The sequence below is a fragment of the Phyllobates terribilis genome, unplaced genomic scaffold, assembly GCF_046119375.1.
Source record: "Phyllobates terribilis strain yellow unplaced genomic scaffold, ASM4611937v1 Scaffold_1__5_contigs__length_1240528914, whole genome shotgun sequence".
Classification (NCBI taxonomy): domain Eukaryota; kingdom Metazoa; phylum Chordata; class Amphibia; order Anura; family Dendrobatidae; genus Phyllobates; species Phyllobates terribilis.
The window spans coordinates 954,310,820-954,335,022 of NW_027362761.1; the positions used below are offsets into that span (position 1 = coordinate 954,310,820).

The 24,203-nt window shown below is 42.4% G+C and overlaps 1 protein-coding gene across 34 annotated transcripts in view; it reads left to right on the top strand.

Annotated features, from left to right (window-relative positions):
* LOC141155441 (uncharacterized) overlaps positions 1-24,203 on the top strand; it is a 352,337-nt gene that overhangs the window by 286,257 nt on the left and 41,877 nt on the right. For 30 of the 34 annotated variants that reach the window (XR_012247541.1, XM_073642309.1, XM_073642351.1 and 27 more), the window contains 3 exons: positions 1,875-1,919; positions 17,585-17,629; positions 22,834-22,878. Coding sequence is in view for 32 of the 34 variants with exons in the window: in XM_073642309.1 (XP_073498410.1) it covers positions 1,875-1,919; positions 17,585-17,629; positions 22,834-22,878 (135 nt within the window). In the remaining 2 variants the exon portion in view is untranslated. The remainder of the gene's footprint in view (positions 1-1,874; positions 1,920-17,584; positions 17,630-22,833; positions 22,879-24,203) is intronic. The other 4 variants (XR_012247565.1, XM_073642338.1, XM_073642460.1 and 1 more) reach the window with 2 other exon arrangements.

Here is a 24,203-nt window from a genome sequence, read left to right on the forward strand (position 1 = left end):
GGAGATATTAATGTCAGGGAGATATTAAGAAAATATTAACCCTTTCTCCCCCCTCTGAAACCACCCTCGCCCCTCCCTTTCCTGTGTGCAAGTCTCAGCACACAGGAAAAATGGCTAATTAGCCAGCTGCTGGCACAAAGAGAAGGATACAGGACCCACTTAACATATGAATGCATTTCCTCTTAACACAGACCTGGGATACATTGACACCTACCAGCATAGGGACAGAGATGGAAGGATGGAGGAAATAGCTCGTTTAATCTCAAAGAGAGTTTAAAAAAAGGCATGATTTTTGACTCCGATACGAAATATGGAATAACTAAAGTGCCATACATCCGGTAATGATGGGATCCGTATTTTTAGGGGCAGGATGTGCTAGAGAACGATAGGGATATTTTTCTGTCGCTGAAAAACCCTCTGTGGGGCTGTAGCACAAAGACCCCAGAATAGAAGACTGCAACTATGCGATGTGTGGTCTCTAAATGAAGGTAAAATCATGATAGAAAATATGGTATCACGCTTTGGGCTTCAGGGATCAATGAGCGATAAGGCGTAATTGCCAAAAAATGCACAACTTCTCATAAACACAAATGACCCCCAAATAAACAGCCAAAGTGCACGTTCCCTTCAAGAAGTGGCAGTCAACTACCTTGAATACCCCAAATCCAGTTGCAAATGCAAGGAGATCAGTTCCACCTCCCGCTGTGCCATAACGGTCACCTTATCATGAGTCCAGATGTTGTGAGGAGTAGAACAAGACTATTGATAGCTGTTGTCCAGCTCGTCTACATTTAAGTAATACAATGGATGGATGGCCTTGTGACATTGGGAAACTAGGATCAACTAGGATGGGAGCAATATCTACTAACGTATGAAATGTCTGCCCTCTCACTCTTAGAATAACCAGCATCATTAAATTGCTGGCTGACTAGTGTTTGACCCTTGTTTGCACTGCGCATCTTATCTAAGATCTGATTTATGGGACAGTCACGCAAAAAAGAAGAATGTTGTCACTATAGATAAGCAAAATGATTCTCAAGACTTTGGTCCAATGACAATGGCTGCACACTGTGGCATTTGGACCAGAGTAATGTGAACATCCTAGTACTCGTCGGCATCCTGGGCGGCTAATCTGATTAGTAGGACCTGTAACATCATGACGTAATGGCTTGAAACACATCATGACGTTGCTGGGGCTTACAAATTGGAAGAGGAACCCAGGCTGCTGTCAGGTGGTTTAAAATTTGCAGTGCTCTGGTCTTGGCTACCATGGATTACCAATATGGCTGCATGATTATTGTTCTGTGAATAGTTTTTCTCATCTTTAGTTGCCATGTAAAGGATTGTGGAGGTTCTGATTAAAGGAAGAAAAGGGGAGTGAAAGACATCTCATAAATACAATCCAAATGTTAGTCGGCACTACATGTCTCCAACTGGTGCACGAGGGGAATCCAATAAACCAAAGAATAAATAGCCCCGGCACTCACGTGTTGGATAAATGTTTCTTTAATGGCAATCCACAGAACTCAACAAGACGTTTCAGCCCCTCCCAGGCTTTTGTCAATTGTCAAAATTCTCATAAATGCAGTCATAAGCGTGAGCATTGCTTCTAATTTGCTAGAACATAATGTAATATTTTCTATTCCATTTGTCACAAACATAAAAAAGGAGCATATACTAATAGTACACTTCACAATTGTGACCTATCTAATTTAAAATATTTGGATATTGAAATCTTGCGAAGACAAACCACAACTAAATTTATGATTCAAATATATACAGTATTTTTTTATTACAATTTCCTAGTTTAAATCTTATTTTTAGTATATTATTAACCTTGTAATCAAATATGTTACTATTTTGTTTATCTTCAGCATCAATGAGAAAAGAAGACTCCACAGTTGCAAGTGTGAAAGATAGTAAGTCCAAAATGAAGATAATGGGGAACGGTATTAAGGACTGTATGCCACTTTTATGGTCTCCTTTTATTCTAAGTCACACAATATTTTTGCGGAAAAATGTGTAACTTATTTCTGTTTTTCACTTCTCATGCCACTTTTCAAAAAAGTCATGAAAAGTTGGCCAGGTTTAACATGAGAGTCAAAGCCTTCAGATAATAATGGATTTACTCTAATTTACGCCAGAAGTTGACATAAATTATAGGGCAAATCTATGGTTATAGGAAGTTTCGCCCCCAGTAGTTCGCCCCCAGCAATTTGCCCCCAGCAGTTCACCCCCAGGTACATTTTGCCCCCGCACATTTCGTCCCTATCATTTCGCCCCCAGGAAGACTCGCCCCCGCACGTTTCGCCCCCAGTTCGCCGGACCGGGGCGAACTGGGGGCGATATGTGCGGGGATGAAATGTGCGGGGGCAAAACATCCTGGGGGCCAAATGCTGGGGACGAAATGTGCGGGGGTGAAATGTACCCGGGGGTGAATTGCTGGGGGCGAAACATCCAATTCCTGTAATCTATGCCCTGCTCATTGCAGCTGTAGACTTCAATTTCTTGTACACTGACCGCCTAAGATGCTCCAAATTTATGAGGGCGCACAGGCCTGATCCCTCTGACTATATGTCCAGATATATAACTGTACACCATGCCTTGATTTTATACAATTGAAAGTGTAGTTAATTATGATATTCAATAGAGGTGTAGGAATCCAATTTTAGCACGTGTTTTGTTGCTTGGAAATTTTCATACTTCTCACATGTACTAAAAAAACTAAGATTAATAAAAAAAAAAAAATTATTCTATACCCCCAATCCTATACATTTTCTTAAACAAATCATGTGACATATTATTAAAATGCAGTCCCATACACCAATATAAAAACCTCACATTCTATATTACGAAAGTCATAAAAATGTCTGATTCTGGCTAAATGTCTCTGACCCAAGTGAAGTTGTGGATATACGACCTTTGATACCCAACATTTTCTGATGCAACAAAACTGCTCATTCTTTCATCTGGATAGATAAAGGAAGACCCCGGTAAGATGCCTGATTCTTTTCCAACTCCCCCTGGTCCTGCAGTCAGGCGCTGCTGCTTAAACTTATTTGGCAGTGATGACATTGTTGAAAGCAGACATTTACGACAATGAGATGTTGCAATTTGCGCACATGTTTTGTCACTGATGCAATAATAAGTGACTCCCATATATAATAAGTATAATAAGTTGTAAAGCCATTTCTATACCCTCTAAAAAATGTTATCCTGGAAAATAAAGTGAAACCAAGTCTAGCGACTACCTAGCGACTAATCAGAAGTGTCTTTTGCAATTGTTAAATAGGTTGTTTCCTTTCAATAAATGAATGTCACTGGCTGCCGGTTATTATAGAGAAACAAACCGCGCAGTACTCACGTTCCTGTTATGTTCTGCTACCAGAGCTAAGGAAAGAGAGGAGATCTGTCCCTACTATAGGACTCAGCTGAATCCCTACGATGTAACAGGGAACCTGATCCTGCGATCAGACCTGCTAAAGTCCTAAGCTAGTCTGTACGAAGACCTATAGATGTGGGGGAGGAATCCCTACAAGTACTAAGGACTGGGAGGAATATGGGACACCTCCTAACAGAAATAGTAGCAGACAGACGAACAAACAAAATATAAAGAACATAGAGGTCCGTAGACCAAGCAAACTAACAGAGCAAGACACAGAGCACAGGCTAGCTAGAAAGTAGATATACAATGAAGTCCAGCAAAGCCAGAAGGGCGGAGCAGGATTAAATAGGCCAACAAGGTCATGTGACCAGCAAAGGAAAAAAAACCTAACAGCAAGGTTCTAACAGTACCCCCCCTTCTAAGAGGATCCTCCGGATCCCCTAGGACCAGGCTTATCAGGAAATCTCCTGTGAAACGCTCTGATAAGTCTGGACGCGGAAACATCATCTGACCTCACCCAAGAGTTATCCTCGGGTCCGAAACCTTTCCAGGCCACAAGATACTGCAAACTACCTCTATACCGTCTAGAGTCAAGGATGCGAGAAATTTCATATTCCCCGTCCTCCACCACCGGAGGAACAGAGGCAGAGGCGTCACCATCCGACACAACAGCTTTTTTTAACAGAGAGACATGAAAGACCGGATTAATTCTCCAGGAGGTAGGAACCTCCAACCTAACAGCAGATTGGTTGACAACCTGAAGCACCTTAAAGGGCCCTACAAACTTGGGACCCAATTTCTTAGAAGGAATCCTCAACCGCAGATTCCTAGAGGACAACCAAACCATGTCACCAACAGCGAACAAAACCTCCTGTCGTTTCCTATCAAAGTAGTCTTTAGATTTTCTGTTGGCCTCCTGAAGATTACCACGCACATCCGTCCAAACTCTTTCCAAATCACCGGAAAAATTCTCCTCCTCAGGCACGGCAGATCCCAACTTGGAGAACGACCCAAACGACGGATGTCTCCCAGAACAACAAAAAAAAGGCGAACAACCAGCAGAAGAAGATGTATGATTGTTCAGAGCAAATTCGGCAAGTGGCAGAAACTCAGACCACCCCTCTTGATTGTCTGCCACAAAACAACGCAAGAACTGCTCAACATCCTGGTTTTTCCTTTCTGTCTGGCCATTAGATTCAGGATGATATCCGGACGAAAACGACAAATGAATTCCCAACCTGTCACAAAAGGCACGCCAAAAACGAGCCACGAACTGAGGACCCCTATCAGAAACAATGTCAGTAGGAACGCCATGAAGTCTGACAATTTCCTTGACAAAGGCCTTAGCGAGAGTTTTAGCGCAGGGCAGTTTGATGAAGGGAACCAAGTGACACATCTTGCTAAAACGGTCCACGACCACCCAGATGACAGTAAAACCCTCAGAGGGGGGAAGGTCAGTTATAAAGTCCATAGCCAAATGTGTCCAAGGAGCACTGGGGACCTCCAAAGGACAAAGCAACCCCGCAGCAGGAGTATGTGAGGACTTAGATCTAGCACATACAGTACATTGGCGTACCCACTTAATGACTTCCTTCTGCCATCCAGGCCACCAAAAACTGCGACCCACCAGTCTCTTGGTCTCAGAGATTCCGGGATGACCTGCCAACCGAGATTCGTGACACTCAACAAACAAATCTCTCCTAAAGGTCCCAGGCACAAACAACCTCCCATGAGGAGTGTTAGATGGGGCATTCTCCTGAGCTTTAAGAATCTCATCTTCCAAAACGGAGTCTAAAGCAGCTATCACAACACCTTCTTGTAAAATGTTTTCCTCTTTCTCAGCACCGACTATGGGAGAAAAACTGCGAGACAAGGCATCCGCCTTAACATTCTTAGTACCAGGGATGTAAGTAACGGAGAAATTAAACCGCGAGAAAAACAGTGCCCACCTAGCCTGACGGGCATTCAGGCGCTTGGCAGCGTCAAGATATATCAGATTTTTATGATCCGTAAGAACCTGAACGGGAAATTCCGCACCTTCCAAGAAGTGGCGCCAGTGTTCAAATGCGAGTTTAATAGCCAATAATTCCCGATTACCAATATCGTAATTCAATTCAGTCTCCGAAAATTTTTTTGAAAAAAAGGCACAGGGATGTAATCCATCCCCGTTATCCTGAGACAATACTGCGCCAACCCCCACAGAGGAAGCATCAACCTCAACCAAAAATGGCCTAGTAACATCAGGCTGCATAAGGATGGGAGCAGAGGTGAACCTCTCCTTGAGATACACAAAAGCTTCAATGGCCTCAGAAGACCACTGAACCGCATCAGCACCTTTCCTGGTGAGATCAGTCAGAGGTTTGACAATACTAGAAAAATTTTTTATGAATTTTCTATAGTAATTGGCGAAACCCAAAAACCTCTGTATCGATTTCAAACCAATAGGCCTAGGCCATTCCTGCACAGCCTGAACCTTAACCGGATCCATCTCAAAACCTTTGCTGGAGATAATGTAGCCCAAAAAACTAATTCTCTGTACAGCGAACTCACATTTCTCCAGCTTAGCAAAAAGCGAATTGTCCATTAATAACTGTAATACCTCACGCACGCTCCGCCAATGAGACTCCAGATCTGGCGAATAAATCAAAATGTCATCCAAATACACAACCACATTTTTACCGATCAAAGGTCTAAGGATGTCATTAATCAGATTCTGAAAAAATGCAGGAGCATTAGTAAGACCAAAAGGCATAACCAGATTCTCAAAATGACCCACAGGAGTGTTAAAAGCAGTCTTCCATTCATCACCCTCCTTCATGCGCAACAGATTGTATGCCCCCTTAAGGTCAATTTTAGAGAACCACTTGGCCCCCAATAACTGGTTAAACAGATCAGGAATCAATGGCAGTGGGTAAGGATTGCGTACCGTAATTTTGTTAATCTCACGAAAATCCAGACAAGGATGTAAACCGCCGTCCTTTTTTTTTACAAAAAAAATCCAACCGCCACAGGAGACTTAGAGGGCCTAATGTGACCGGCGGCCAAACTTGTCTGTATGTATTCCTCCAAAGCCTTCCTCTCAGGAATAGTAAGGTTAAATAAACGACTTTTAGGAAGAGTCGCTCCAGGGACAAATTCAATAGAACAATCATAGTCTCTATGGGGAGGCAAAACCTGCGATTCCTTCTCAGAAAAAACTCTCCAAAAATCCTGAATAGGAACAGGCAATTCTCCCCTATCCAAAGCTGCAATACGCCCATTACAACACTTGTCATAACATTTATGGCTCCAGGATTTAATTTCACTGGTAGACCAATCCAGTACAGGATTGTGAAATTTTAACCAGGGCAAACCCAATATTACTGGAGAAGGCAAGTTATTCAACACTACCAAATCCAATTTCTCATGGTGAACACCATTAATAGTGAGAGGAAATTCACAGACCTTGAGAGTAATATTCTTCAAAGGGGAACCATCCACAGAAACCACAGCAATGGGGGATGATAAAGGTTCAGGTTTTAAATTGAGTTTTTCCACGAATCCCCCATCAATTACATTCAGTGTAGACCCGCAATCAACAAACACCCGAAATTCCATTAATTTTTCCTGAGCAATCGTGGAAGCAGCTAAAAATACACCCTTGGAATTTAAACAGGCAATACGGGCGTGACTGACCATTTTTTTTTCTTTCTTCATACGAAGCTCACAGCCTTTAATCAAATGACCAGATTTTCCGCAATAGAAACACAAGCCTTTCGAAAAACGACGGTCTTTTTCTTGAGAGCGAGGTGCCACCGATCCAATCTCCATCGGTTCACCACTGTTAGTACACACATTCTCATAACCAGAAACTGACATAGCAGAGGATTTGCTCTCATTAACCCTAGCACGCAGTCTTCTATCCACCCGTATAGCTAATTGCATAGCCTGTTGCAAATCCTCAGGTGTAGGATAAGCAATTAGCAGGTCTTTAACCCTTTCACTGAGCCCAGCAAGAAATAGACTTTTCAGAGCAGAATCGTTCCACCCTGTTTGAGTGGACCAACGACGAAAATGTGTACAATATTTTTCGACATTACCTGATCCTTGTTTTAAACGTCTCAACTCAGTCTCAGCTGATGCGACACGGTCAGGATCATCATATAATAGTCCTAAAGCAGAAAAAAAACTATCCACTGATCTGAAGCATGTATCACTAGGTTGCAAAGAAAAGGCCCACTCCTGAGGCTCTTTGCGCAAAAGTGACATTATGAACCCTACGCGCTGGGATTCATCCCCAGAGGACTTGGGTCTCAAACGAAAATACAATAAGCAAGCATTTTTAAATGAAAAAAATTCTCGATGTTCACCAAAAAATAAATCCGGCAAACATACCTTAGGCTCCAAGAAATGTGCTCCAGAACAGTTACTCACGTGCTGACGGAGCTCGGCCACTTCCAGAGAGAGTCCCTGCAGGTGTTTAGCCAAATCCTGAACCGACACCATGATGGAACAAAAAAAATCTTTCCTTAGAGAATTTGCTGGCTGGACTTACTGTTATGTTCTGCTACCAGAGCTAAGGAAAGAGAGGAGATCTGTCCCTACTATAGGACTCAGCTGAATCCCTACGATGTAACAGGGAACCTGATCCTGCGATCAGACCTGCTAAAGTCCTAAGCTAGTCTGTACGAAGACCTATAGATGTGGGGGAGGAATCCCTACAAGTACTAAGGACTGGGAGGAATATGGGACACCTCCTAACAGAAATAGTAGCAGACAGACGAACAAACAAAATATAAAGAACATAGAGGTCCGTAGACCAAGCAAACTAACAGAGCAAGACACAGAGCACAGGCTAGCTAGAAAGTAGATATACAATGAAGTCCAGCAAAGCCAGAAGGGCGGAGCAGGATTAAATAGGCCAACAAGGTCATGTGACCAGCAAAGGAAAAAAAACCTAACAGCAAGGTTCTAACAGTTCCCTGGGATTGCTGGCCGTTCCCAGTGTCTGACATTCTCTGCGGCGCTGACATCACAATGATAGTGCTGCAACCAATCAGTGCGCTCAGCAGCTCTGAAGGGGGGGGTTCTGTCTACACTGGCGGAGCTGCTGAGCGTCAGAGCTGTAACAAATGCCAGACACCAAGACAAGAGCATTGGCAGAGACTCGCCATTGGACCTGGGAAAGGTGAGTACAGTTCAGTTTATTTCTTTTTAATAACCTGCAGGTGAGGGCATTAACTTACTGGAAGGGAACCACCCCTTTAATGTTGCTCGAAGCATCATTTACATTTGTCGTCTGTGGCACTGATTAATATTATTCTCACTGATGCATGAAATGTGGAGATCATCAATAAAAAGAAGCTCATCATCTACACTGTAAATTGATTACCCATGCGCCAGTGAAAATGGGCCTTGGCTTGACTGTAGCCTAGTATAAAGGATACGTTTTATAGGCTCCCCTGAAAAACACATCTAGGCCGGAAGTCAGAAGAGTATATAAAAAATGATCAGAGTTTCATCCGGAAAACATGGATGATTTTCGTTCATATTGTCCTCCAATTGCCATCCGTGTGACATCTGATTTTATACATCAACAGTTTAAATTGTACATGATCAAATATAGTTTCCTGAGTTTAGAATTGCAATGTATCTGTAAAATCATAAATGATCCATATAGGAATTGATTTTTTTTTTGCGCACCCATAGACTTGTATGGGTGAGTCTCATCCAAGATGTGGTATTGAATAGTTCATGTTGCATTTTTCACATGGACACTTGTGAAAAATGCATCATTCAATACCACATCTTGGATGAGACTTGTGACACGAATAAGTCCAGGAGGAGAATAAAGTAGATTTCTCTGATAAAATATATTACAAAGTTTCTTATTTTCATGTGTAATATTGATTTATGCAATTAAAATTAGAACCACAGTTACACAGGAATTTACTAATTTGGGGTAGATTCTCACCATACTAGTGTGTGATCACCAGAAAACCTAGATTAATAGACGTATTTTATTCCCTGCCTTCCATCCTATATGCATATTACAAATAATACATACACATGCAGTACCCTAAATGTATTAAAAAGGTAATAAAATACACCAGAAAAATTCCTTTTGTATTGCATAAAAATTCTAAACAATAAATAAACTGATCATAATTGTTAATGCTGCTAATGTAACAAACCAACCCATTAAAGTTATCATGTTATTTTACCTGTACGGTGAACACTGTAAATAAAAATGTTATAAAAAGAAAAAAATATATAATTAGTTTTGATCATTCTGCTTCCCATCCCTCCATCACCACTCCTCCACACAAAAAAAGAAAATGAAAGGCGATCAAAAAACCATATGTACTCCAATATGATGCCAATATAAATTATAGATTATACTGGAATAGACACAGCTCCTATGAACAACAAAAATAATAATAATGTTATGCTGTGACACAAAAAAACTAAACACTTTTAAAAAAAAGTATGAAAAGTAGTTGTGCTCAAAAGTAATAAACATAAAAGAACGTGACTGCTAAAAAAACTGCACAATTGATAATTTTATTTTTCAGTTCCACCTCCAAAAATGAATACAAACGTTTATATACCTTATATGTACCCCAGAAGCATGCTGTTTAGATGTACACAGCTATGTTGAAGAAAAAATAAGAAAACATGGGTATCAGAAGGCGTGGTTGGAAAGAACAAAAAATATTGCCAATTTGCCATGCAAAAAAAAAACCTGGCTGCAGCGGAAAAGGTTTAAAATATCACAATATCGATTTGTTGTTCTTGCAAACTAATATTGCAGTGAAAGCCCTCAAATAGCAGCTATAGAATTTTTTTGTTAACTGTATAATGACATGCAGAGGATTTGGAGCCCTTACTAACCCAGTAATCAAAAACACACACACACACACACACATAAAAATACTTTATTTAAATAAACACTCCCCGACACTTTCCCTGGTTCACCGCTTTATTAAAAAAAAATCCCGCTCATGGATCACTAAAAGGCCTAATGTTAAAGATGACACATTTCCTTTGTATTTTAGGCAAAAAATATATATATATTGTAATTTTTTTACATTTTAAAAATTAAAGGAAAATGGGCCAATTCAAACATTTGGGCACCCATGGAGATTTGTGTGCTCAGATAACTTTGAGCAAGGTTTCTGACCTTAATTAGCTTGCTAGGGTTATGGCTTGTTCACTCTCATCGTTAGGAATGGCAAGGTGATGCAAATTTCCCAGCTTTATAAAAACCCAGCCTACTCTAACCTAGTGGCAAAAAACAGCAGCCATGTGTTCTTCTAAGAAGCTGCCTAGCACTCTGAAAATTAAAATGGTGGAGGCCCACAAAGCAGGAGAAGGCAATAAGAAGATAGCAAAGCGTTTTCAAATTTCCCTTTCCTCAGTTTGAAATGTAATTAAGAAATGGCAGTTAACAGGAACAGGAGGTCAAGATAAGGTCTGGAAGACCAAGCAAAATTTCAGTGAGAGCTGCTCGTAGGATTACTAGAGAAGCAATTCAGAATCCCTGCTTGACTTTGACTGCAAAAGACCTTCAGAAAGAGTTAGCAGACTCTGAAGTTTTGGTACATTGTTCTTCAGTTCAGAGATACCTACACAAGTATGGCCTTAATGGAAGAGTCATCAGAAGAAAAGCTTTCCTGTGTCCTCACCATAAAATTTAGCGTCAGAAGTATGTAAAATAACATCTAAACAAGTCTGATGCATTTTGGAAACTGTGGACCGATGAGGTTAAAATAGAACTCTTTGGCCACAATGATCAAAGGTATGTGTGGAGAAAAAAGGGCACAGAATTTCAGGAAAAGAACATCTCGCCAACCATTAAGCATGGGGGTGGATAAACCATGCTTTGGGGTTGCGTTACAGCCAATGGCATGGGGAACATTTCACGGGTAGAGAGAAGAATGGATTCAATGAAATTTAAACAAATTCTTGATGCGAACATAGCACCATCTGTAAAAAAGTTGAATTTGAAAAGAGGATGTCTTCTAAAATTGGATAATGATCCTAAACACAGGCCAAAATCCACAATAAACTACCTCAAAATGCACAAGCTGAAGGTTTTACAATGGCCCTCACAGTCCCCTGATCTGAATGTGGCGCCCCTGAGGGTTCAGTCGCCACAGGGGTACTGCACCTCAGTAGAGGTGTGGTATTTCCTCTTCCAGGTAAGGATGGAGCATCTCTCAGTACACCACTTCACCATTCGACACTACACCACTCCTGTCCTGAAAGGGGCCTAAATGCACCAGGGTGCTGCCCCGGCCCGGGATATAGGAGATGGGGGGGAACCAAAGATAGGGGGAACCATGTAGTGGGTGAGGTTGGAGGACACACTTTTAGGGTACACTTACCCATTCATATTTAATCTACAGCCATCTTAGGTCCAAGGTCTTTGATAGCTTGCAAAAAAGAAGACTGAGAGGAGACTTAATAGCTGTCTACAAATATGTCAAGGGCTGTCACATTGTAGAAGGATCATCTTTATTCTCATTTGCACAAGGAAAGACTAGAAGCAATGGGATGAAACTAAATGGGAGGAGACACAGATTAGATATTAGAAAAAACTTTTTGACAGTTAGGGTGATTAATGAGTGGAACAGGCTGCCACGAGAGGTGGTGAGTTCCCCTTCAATGGACGTCTTCAAACAGAGGCTGGACAGACATCTGTCTGAGATGATCTAGTGAATCCTGCTTTGAGCAGGGGGTTGGACCAGATGACCCAGGAGGTCCCTTCCAACTCTACCATTCTATGATTCTATGATTCTATGATTGTGATCTTCATCGCTGATTGTGGCCTTCTGCTAGAACCTGCAGCCTATTGAAGATACACGGTCCTCGTTCTCTGGCCTTGAGACGGGGAGCGGGTCAGAGTTAATCACTGCCTCTACCCGGTCAAGGTCCTGACCTAAGAAGGCCTGGAGGGCAGAAGAGGAGACAGGCTCGGACGGAGCGGCATATGCCACCTGTATTTCTTATTCTGGCCTAGTCAGAGGGACTCCTGCTGCAAGTGGGGTGACCGGCCCCCGATATCTGACTCTGTCACTTCACGTCTCAGTCAGAAAAGCCCGGAGGCTTAGTGGATCCCAGGAGGGATACGGACGGAGCGGCATACGCCACCTGTATCTCTCTACCTGCGTTTAACCAGTGGGACCCGGCCTTACACCTAGTTCTAACCACACAAACAGTCAAGTGAAGACTTAGTGGGAGAACTCACCAAGGAGAGGAACACACACACCAGAGGGGTCTCGACGGGTGCTCCTGATCTACCTGGAAAGTGCTGGAGCCCCCTTCCTGGTGGCCGCAGTACGCCGCGAGGAGCAGAGGGAAGCTTTGCGGCTAAAGTTCATCTTAATGTGAGTAAAAACCCTGGATGACTTCACACCCCTCTTCAGCCTGTTATTTCCTGTGCGGCACTGCACCCACCATCCTTCCTCACACTGCCCTGAGGCCTGCTCCGCCTGCGGGGAGCCGTTCCATCTCAGCTGCCTGTAACACCGGCCTCAGTGGACTGAAGCAGCGCTGGTGCTCATCACCGGAAACCATAGGTGGCGTAGTCGGAAAATTACCACTCAAACCTGAAAGCCCATTAAATCTTTTATGTGACCGCCCTGGGCACGGACCAGGTCCGGGCCACGACCGCAACTCCGAGACACCTACACTGACCCGGCTTCGAGTAACCCCATTTCTCAGGGAGGGCCTCACATGAACATCATTAAAAATCTGTAGATAGACCTCAAAATAGCAGCGCATGCAAGAAGATCCTGGAATCTCACACAGCTGGAAGAATTTTCCAAGGAATAATGGATGAAGATCCCCCAAACAAGAATTGAAAGACTCTTCTCTGGCTACAAAAAGTATTTAGGGGGTGCTACTAGGTACTAACTAACTATATGTATGTATGTCTAAATATATACATATATATATATATATATATATATATATATATATATATATATATATATATATACACTGCTCAAAAAAATAAAGGGAACACTCAAATAACACATCCTAGATCTGAATGAATGAAATATTCTCATTGAATACTCTGTTCTGTACAAAGTTGCAAAGTTGATTGTGCTGACAACAAAATCACACAAAAATCATCAATGGAAATCAAATTTATTAACCAATGGAGGTCTGGATTTAGAGTCACCCCCAAAATTAAAGTGGAAAAACACACTACAGGCTGATCCAACTTTGATGTAATGTCCTTAAAACAAGTCAAAATGAGGCTCAGTATTGTGTGTGGCCTCCACATGCCTCTATGACCTCCCTACAATGCCTGGGCATGCTCCTGATGAGGTTGCGGATGGTCTCCTGTGGGATCTTCTCCCAGACCTGGACTAAAGCATCCGTCAACTCCTGGACAGCCTGTGGAGCAATGTGACGTTGGTGGATGGAGCGAGACATGATGTCCCAGATGTGCTCAATCGGATTCAGGTCTGAGGAACGGGTGGGCCAGTCCATAGCTTCAATGCCTTCATCTTGCAGGAACTGCTGACACACTCCAGCCACATGAGGTCTGGCATTGTCCTGCTTTAGGAGGAACCCAGGGCCAACCACACCAGCATATGGTCTCACAAGGGGTCTGAGGATCTCATCTCGGTACCTAATGGCACTCAGGCTACCTCTGGCGAGCACATGGAGGGCTGTGCGGCCTCCAAAGAAATGCCACCCCACACCATTACTGACCCACTGCCAAACCAGTCATGCTGAAGGATGTTGCAGGCAGCAGATCACTCTCCGCGGCGTCTCCAGACTCTGTCACTACTGTCACATGTGCTCAGTGTGAACCTGCTTTCATCTGTGATGAGCACAGGGTGCCAGTGGCGACTTTGCCAATCCGGGTGTTCTGTGGAAAATGTCAAGCGTCCTGCACGGTGTTGGGCTGTGAGTACAACCCCCATCTGTGGATGTCAGGCCCTCATGCCACCCTCAAGGAGTCGGTTTCTAACCGTTTGTGCACACACATGCACTACCCTTCTTGCCACATCTCGCACTAATGTGCCATCCTGGATGAACTGCACTGCCTGAGCAACTTCTGTGGTTGTACTGTAGACACCGCCTCATGCTACTGTACCTCTAGGGGTGAGAGCAATGGCAAAATGAAAAAGTGACCAAAACAACAGCCGAAAAGGATGAGAACAAAGAAATGGTCTGTGGTCACCACCTGCAGAACCACTCCTTTATAGGGGGTATCTTGCTAATTGCCTATCATTTCTACCAGTTGTCGTGTTGCTTCATAACTGGACAGGTAGATTTCACAGAAGTGTTATTGACTTGGAGCTACATTGTGTTGTTTAAGTGTTCCCTTTATTTTTTTGAGATATATATATATATATATATATATATATATATACATGTTTGTATATATATATATATATATATATATATATATATATATATATATATATATATATACAGTGCCTACAAGTAGTATTCAACCCCCTGCAGATTTAGCTGGTTTGATAAGATGCAAATAAGTTAGAGCCTTCAAACTGCAATCGAGAGTAGGTTTTATGAACAGAAGCATAAATCTTACAAACCAAAAAGTTATGTTGCTCAGTTGAATTTTATTAAATTTTAAGCATAAAAGTGTGGGTCAATTATTATTCAACCCCTATGTTTAATATTTTGTGGAATAACCCTTGTTTGCAATTACAGCTAATAATCGTCTTTTATAAGACCTCATCAGGCCGGCACAGGTCTGTGGAGTTATCTTGGCCCACTCCTCCATGCAGATCTTCTCCAAGTTATCTAGGTTCTTTGGGTGTCTCATGTGGACTTTATTCTTGAGATCCTTCCACAAGTTTTCAATTGGGTTAAGGTCAGGAGACTGACTAGGCCACTCCAACACCTTGACTTTTTCCCTCTTGAACCAGGCCTTGGTTTTCTTGGCTGTGTGCTTTGGGTCGTTGTCTTGTTGGAGGATGAAATTACGACCCATCTTAAGATCCTTGATGGAGGAGCGGAGGTTCTTGGCCAAAATCTCCAGGTAGGCCGTGCTATCCATCTTCCCATGGATGCGGACCAGATGGCCAGGCCCCTTGGCTGAGAAACAGCCCCACAGCATGATGCTGCCACCACCATGCTTGACTGTAGGGATGGTATTCTTGGGGTCGTATGCAGTGCCATCCAGTCTTCAAACGTCACGTGTGTGGTTGGCACCAAAGATCTCGATCTTGGTCTCATAAGACCATAGAACCTTGAACCAGTCTGTCTCAGAGTCCTCCAAGTGATCATGAGCAAACTGTAGACGAGCCTTGACATGACGCTTTGAAAGTAAAGGTACCTTACAGGCTCGTCTGGAACGGAGACCATTGCGGTGGAGTACGTTACTTATGGTATTGACTGAAACCAATGTCCCCACTGCCATGAGATCTTCCCGGAGCTCCTTCCTTGTTGTCCTTGGGTTAGCCTTGACTCTTCGGACAAGCCTGGCCTCGGCACGGGAGGACACTTTCAAAGGCTGTCCAGGCCGTGGAAGGCTAACAGTAGTTCCATAAGCCTTCCACTTACGGATGATGCTCCCAACAGTGGAGACAGGTAGGCCCAACTCCTTGGAAAGGGTTTTGTACCCCTTGCCAGCCTTGTGACCCTCCACGATCTTGTCTCTGATGGCCTTGGAATGCTTCTTTGTCTTTTCCATGTTGACCATGTCTGAGTGCTGTTCACAAGTTTGGGGAGGGTCTTAAATAGTCAGAAAAGGCTGGCAAAAGAGATCTTTAATCCACACATGTGAAGCTCATTATTCTTGGTGCCTGAACTACTTCTTAATACTTTAGGGGGACCAAACAGAATTCTTGTGGTTTGAGGGGTTGAATAATAAATGACACTCTGAATTAACTTTTAACGTTTTAAAAAAAAAAACAAAAAAAAAAACAAAAACAAAATTTGCTGCAAAGTATTTCCCACTTCCAGGCTGATCTACAGTACAAATGTCACAATGCCAAGTTAATTCCGCATGTGTCAACCAGCTAAATCTGCAGGGGGTTGAATACTACTTGTAGGCACTGTATATATATATAGTAGCCTAAAATACAAAATAAATGTATCATCTTTGACTTTAGGCCTTTTAGAGACAATTTCATATTCAACTTGCTTAACTGTTTACAATGACAGTAATTTTGACCAGAGGTGCCCAAACTTTTACATGCCACTGTATCTATCTCTATCTTTGCGCATCTTTAACACTTAAAAATGTTTAATTTCTATTCTGCTTTCTATTCCGGTACGTGTCACATGGACGGCACACGGATGACACACTTATGTCATCCATGTGCGTTTGTGCGGTATGTATTGTCTTCCATGCTGCCGGGAATAAATGAACATGTCTACTTGAGGGTTAAACGGACACACGGTCCTCGTGAAAACACGGACATGTGTGCAGCCCCATAGACTATAATTAGTATGCATGTGTGCGCGTATCTGGTACGTGTGAAAAGGGACACCACACATACTGGAAACAGCCACCTGTGAAGAGGGCCTTAGGAGACCTCTGAGTGTTATATACCTATTTTCAGGGCAATTAGAGGTTTTGCTGTATTGAGATTAGCTGCAAATTTATTTGCTGAAATTAATTTTTTTTTGTGGAAAATTCAGCTAACTTAACAAATTCGAATTTCAAACAGTTTGATCATCTTTAATATCCATTTTAAAATATTTGAATTTGAAATTTTTCAAACTATAATTACAAACATTAAAAACATATATACATACACTGTGTGTGACTACACTGTGATTAATGCATACACGAATTCCACTATTGTTTTGTGAGGTACTTGGTTAACGTTTTTTGAGCATACGCTAAGGTGTATTTCAATATGGATGATCCCTAACCAGACCTCAAATGAAATGTGGAAGAGATGGGAAACCAGGCTTAGTTTGTAATGAAACGTTATTTGGGAAACATGAGTGGATAAGGATGCACAACCCGGGGTGGAGCCACACACCCCAATACAAACTTTAAAAAAAAATAGGGCCCGCATATCTTCTTAACATTTAAAAGTTACATTTAAGAATTATTATACGTGCAAGTTCTTAGTTTTAATATTTATTGCTTAGTATATTTTACATACTTTTTGCTTTGTGCATTTAAAACACTTTTTGCATTTAAAACACTTTTGTATATTTTACACATTGTATTAAAATATTTTGTTACACTTTTTTGTACATATACAGTCCCGGCAGGAAAACCAGATATTACAATGACAACTGACAAAGCTAGTAAGTACAAAATTACCCTTTATTCAGCCATCAGGCTTCTTTCAATTCCATTTAATTATTCCCATATATACAGTGATGGCCAAAAGTATTGGCACCCCTGCAATTCTGTCAGATAATACTCAGTTTCTTCCTGAAAATGATTGCAATCACAAATTCTTTGGTATTATTATCTTCATTTAATTTGCTTGCAAGGAAAAAACACAAAAGAGAATGAAGCAAAAATCAAATCATTGATCATTTCACACAAAACTCCAAAAATGGGCCAGACAAAAGTATTGGCACCCTCAGCCTAATACTTGGTTGCACAACCTTTAGCCAAAATAACTGCGAACAACCGTTTCCGGTAACCATGAATGAGTTTCTTACAATGCTCTGCTGGAATTGTAGACCATTCTTCTTTGGCAAACTGCTCCAGGTCCCTGATATTTGAAGGGTGCCTTCTCCAAACTGCCATTTTGAGATCTCTCCACATGTGTTCTATGAGATTCAGGTCTGGACTCATTGCTGGCCACCTTAGAAGTCTCCAGTGCTTACTCTCAAACCATTTTATAGTGCTTTTGGAAGTGTGTTTTGGGTCATTGTCCTGCTGGAAGACCCATGACCTCTGAGGGAGACCCAGCTTTCTCACACTGGGCCCTACATTATGCTGCAAAATTTGTTGGTAGTCTTCAGACTTGATAATGCCATGCACACGGTCAAGCAGTCCAGTGCCCGAGGCAGCAAAGCAACCCCAAAACATCAGGGAACCTCTGCCATGTTTGACTGTAGGGACCGTGTTCTTTTCTTTGAATGCCTCTTTCTTTTTCCTGTACACTCTATGTTGATGCTTTTTCCCAAAAAGCTCTACTTTTGTCTCATCTGACCAGAGAACATTCTTCCAAAACGTTTTAGGCTTTCTCAGGTAAGTTTTGGCAAACTCCAGCCTGGCTTTTTTTATGTCTCGGGGTAAGAAGTGGGGTCTTCCTGGGTATCCAACCATACAGTCCCTTTTCATTCAGACGCCGACGGATAGTACGGGTTGACACTGTTGTACCCTCGGACTGCAGGGCAGCTTGAACTTGTTTGGATGTTAGTCGAGGTTCTTTATCCACCATCCGCACAATCTTGCGTTGAAATCTTTCGTCAATTTTTCTTTTCCGTCCACATCTAGGGAGGTTAGCCACAGTGCCATGGGCTTTAAACTTCTTGATGACACTGCGCACGGAAGAAACAGGAACATTCAGGTCTTTGGAGATGGACTTGTAGCCTTGAGATTGCTCATGCTTCCTCACAATTTGGTTTCTCAAGTCCTCAGACAGTTCTTTGGTCTTCTTTCTTTTCTCCATGCTCAATGTGGTACACACAAGGACACAGGACAGAGGTTGAGTCAACTTTAATCCATGTTAACTGTCTGCAAGTGTGATTTAGTTATTGCCAACACCTGTTAGGTGCCACAGGTAAGTTACAGGTGCTGTTAATTACACGAATTAGAGAAGCATCACATGATTTTTCAAACAGTGCCAATACTTTTGTCCACCCCCTTTTTTAGGTTTGGTGTGGAATTGTATCCAATTTGGCTTTAGGACAATTCTTTTTGTGTTTTTTCATTGAAGACAAATTAAATGAAGATAATAATACCAAAGAATTTTCAGGAAGAAACTGAGTATTATCTGACAGAATTGTAGGGGTGCCAATACTTTTGGCCACCACTGTGTATATATATATATATATATATATATATATATATATATATATATATACTGTACATATATATATATATATATACAGTACAGACCAAAAGTTTGGACACACCTTCTCATTTAAAGATTTTTCTGTATTTTCATGACTTTGAAAATTGTACATTCACACTGAAGGCATCAAAACTATGAATTAACACATGTAGAATTATATACTTAACAAAAAAGTGTGAAACAACTGAAAATATGTCTTATATTCTAGGTTCTTCAAAGTAGCCACCTTTTGCTTTGATGACTACTTTGCACACTCTTGGCATTCTCTTGATGAGCTTCAAGAGGTAGTCACCGGAAATGGCTTTCACTTCACAGGTTTGCCCTGTTAGGTTTAATAAGTGGGACTTCTTGCCTTATAAATGGGGTTGGGACCATCAGTTGTGTTGTGCAGAAGTCTGGTGGATACACAGCTGATAGTCCTACTGAATAGACTGTTAGAATTTGTATTATGGCAAGAAAAAAGAAGCTAAATAAAGAAAAATGAGTGGTCATCATTACTTTATGAAATGAAGGTCAGTCAGTCCGAAAAATTGGGCAAACTTTGAAAGTGTCCCCAAGTGCAGTTGCAAAAACCATCAAGCGCTACAAAGAAACTGGCTCACATGAGGACTGCCCCAGGAAAGGAAGACCAAGAGTCACCTCTGCTTCTGAGGATAAGTTTATCCGAGTCACCAGCCTCAGAAATCGCAGGTTAACAGCAGCTCAGATTAGAGACCAGGTCAATGCCACACAGAGTTCTAGCAGCAGACACATCTCTTCAACAACTGTTAAGAGGAGACTTTGTGCAGAAGGCCTTCATGGTAAAATAGCTGCTAGGAAACCACTGCTAAGGACAGGCAACAAGCAGAAGAGACTTGTTTGGGCTAAAGAACACAAGGAATGGACATTAGACCAGTGGAAATCTGTGCTTTGGTCTGAGTCCAAATTTGAGATCCAACGACCGTGTCTTTGTGCAACGCAGAAAAAGTGAACGGATGGACTCTACATGCCTGGTTCCCACCGTGAAGCATGGAGGAGGAGGTGTGATGGTGTGGGGGTGCTTTGCTGGTGACACTGTTGGGGATTTATTCAAAATTGAAGGCATACTGAACCAGCATGGCTACCACAGCATCTTGCAGCGGCATGCTATTCCATCCGGTTTGCGTTTAGTTGGACCATCATTTATTTTTCAACAGGACAATAACCCCAAACACACCTCCAGGCTGTGTAAGGGCTATTTGACCGAGAAAGAGAGTGATGGGGTGCTACGCCAGATGACCTGGCCTCCACAATCACCAGACCTGAACCCAATCGAGATGGTTTGGGGTGAGCTGGACCGCAGAGTGAAGGCAAAAGGGCCAACAAGTGCTAAGCATCTCTGGGAACTCCTTCAAGATTGTTGGAAGACCATTTTCGGTGACTACCTCTTGAAGCTCATCAAGAGAATGCCAAAAGTGTGCAAAGCAGTCATCAAAGCAAAAGTTGGCTACTTTGAAGAACCTAGAATATAAGACATATTTTCAGTTGTTTCACACTTTTTTGTTAAGTATATAATTCCACATGTGTTAATTCATAGTTTTGATGCCTTCTGTGTGAATGTACAATTTTCAAAGTCATGAAAATACAGAAAAATCTTTAAATGAGAAGGTGTGTCCAAACTTTTGGTCTGTACTGTATATATATATATAGTATATATGTACACAGAAGTTTTATAATTTCTTAAACGTTAGAATTTTTAATGTTTTTTATTTTTTAATTATTTTTAATTTTTAATAGATTTTTTAATATATCTCATTATATTATACTAGATGGTGGCCCGATTGTAACGCATCGGGTATTCTAGAATATGTATGCGGCCGACCGGGCGCAATCAGCAGAACGTTGTTTAAATTTGGCGCCAAAATCGTTGATTTGTCGCGGCCGGCAACTGCGACCAATCAGCAAAACGGTGTTTAAATTTGGCGGCAATATCGGTGATTTGTCGCGGGTGGCGGCCACGACCAATCAGCGAACTGTGTTAGTGAGGACCGGAGAGCTTGTTTAAATTTGGCGATAAAATCGCTGATTAGTCGCGACTACTCAGCAAAACGGTGTTTAAATTTGGCGCCAATATCGCTGATTGGTCGCGGACGGCGACCAATCAGCAGAGGGGTGTTTAAATTTGGTGCCAATCTCGCTGATTGGTCGCGGTCGGCCAGCGGCCGCAACCAATCAGCAGAGCGGTGTTTAAATTTGACGCCAATCTCGCTGATTGGTTGCGGTCGGCCGGCGGCCGCGACCAATCAGCAGAGCGTTGTTTAAATTTGGCGCCAATAATGCTGATTGGTCATGGCCGGCGACCGCGACCAATCTGCAAAGCGGTATTTAAATTTGGCGCCAATCTCGCTGATTGGCGCCAAATTTAAACAACACTCTGCTGATTGGTCGAGGCCGCCGGCCGCGACCAATCAGCATTATTGGCGCCAAATTTAAACAACGCTCTGCTGATTGGTCGCGGCCGCCGGCCAGCCACGACCAATCAGCGAGATTGGCACCAAATTTAAACACCGCTCTGCTGATTTGTCCAATCAGCAGAGCGTTGTTTAAATTTGGCGCCCATAATGCTGATTGGTCGCGATCGGACGGCGGCCGCGACCAATCAGCAGAGCGTTGTTTAAATTTGCCACTCATATCGCTGATTGGTCGCGGCCGGCGGCTGCGACCAATCAGCGAACCATGTTAGTGAGTACTGAAGAGCGAGTTTAAATTTGGCGCCCAAATCGCTGATTGGTCGCGGGCGGCGGCCACGACTAATCAGCAGAGCGGCGTTTAAATTTGCAGCCCATATCGCTAATTGGTCGCGTCCGGCGGCTGCGACCAATCAGCGTCGTATTAGCGAGGACCGGGGAGCGGCGCTGCCTGTGCGGGTAATTCCGCTGCGAGCAGCTGGGAGATGAGCGGCTGCTCGCAGCAGAAGCATACCGACCGGCGGCGCCGCTGCTCCCCGGTCCTCCGTTCACACTTGCCGTCGGGAGATCAGCGGTCCTAGCCGCTGATCTCCCGACGTTAGCCGCATGGAGGTCAGCAGCGGCGCCGCCGGTCAGGGTAGTTCTGCTGCTCATCTCCAGGCTGCATCGCCGCTGACCTCCGTCCAGCAGATGAGCCGCTAACGGCCGCCATCTTTTTTCTGAAATCGAGCGACGCGGGATTTCCTGGACAGACAGCGGCCGGACCAATGAGCGACGCGGGATTTCCTGGACAGACAGAGAGACAGACGGGATAAGACAATTATATATATAGATATACAAGTAAATTCTTATAAAGAACAAGCATCGACTTGCTAAATCCCCCTCCTCCTTCCCTCTCTATAATATTATAAATCACAAAAGTCATTTCAAACCACTATCCAATTCATTCCATGCAAAAAGATTATAGTAATTATGTCCATCCCTCATTGTCTAGAGAATTACTGCATTGTATTAAAATATTTTGTTCCACTTTTTTGTACATCTACAGTCCCGGCAGGAAAACCAGACACCACTATGACAACTGACAAAGCAAGTAAGTACAAAATTACCCTTTATTCAGATGTCAGGCTTCTTTCATCTGTTTGCTTTATGCAATAAACTATTGGGCTATTTAAATGTTCCTTTTCCCATGTGGACTGATGGCCCAAATCAGGGATGGACTGGTATTCAGAAGTAACCAAAGCACACTAACCCAAAACAAACCCTTGAAAAAATATTGCACTACCCCCCCCCAGATTCTGGAAAAATAGCAGTGCAATTTTAATGGTTGATCAAATTTTGCTTTGTTTGGCATCGTCCCTTACCACTCACATCACAAGAAAGAAAATAAGTGGGACACCGAAACAACTAATTAGACAGTCTTGGGCCAAGTATACGCTGCCACTTTACAAGTACCAAAGCAACAAATAATACCACTATACAATAATAGTTGGATGCCATATTAATGCAGGAAAATTATCATGCTACAGACTATTCAAAATAACTTCGTTTTGAGTGGTGGCCTTAGGGTCCTCCCAGGAACAGAGGTAGAAGGCTATGGAGATTGCGTGCAAAGAGTCCAGGACACTACACATGAAGATAACACCGAGACACTTCTCATCACCTCGTGGCAGATTAAAAAAATGCAACTTTAATTTACTCTACTAGTATGATCAGCAAGAAATGTGTTACTTTCCTGATTTACCTCTCACCCATCTACACACGTTGCTCACATATTAGATACATCTCACACATACATCACTCACACATTAGATATGTGTCACACACATTAGATGTGTAACACAGAGAAGTCACTTACACATTAGATACATGTCACAAGTCGCTCACACATTATATACGTGTCACAAACACGTCACTCACACATTAGATACAGTATATGTCACATACACGTCACTCACTGGCGCAGTGCTAGTCAGAGAGCACTGTATTAATGTGAACCTAGCCTAAATACAAAACATATCCCTGTTCTAACTGAGGGATACAATATTGCACTTTTTATGCACATGTGCATTTTGGATCTGCATGAAATGGATCCCTAATAGTTGCTACTGTATTTAAGTAGGTCCATGCATAAAAATGATGGTGGTATAAAGATATTGGGTCAGGTTTATGAAAACTGTCTAAAAAATTATCTTTCTTTTCTAAAGCAACCAATCACAGCACAGCTTTAATATTTCAAGAGCAGAATACATTTTTAGACAGTTTCTGAAATTTCCCCCATTTGTTCTATGCAGTCAGAATAGAAATATTGCAGTATGCTGTATACTGGACTAAGCAGTAGTATTGTGCGAACGTGCTTGGATAAGGTGTTATTTGAGCACGCTCGAGTCCTAACCGAGAATCTTCGGTGTGCTCATC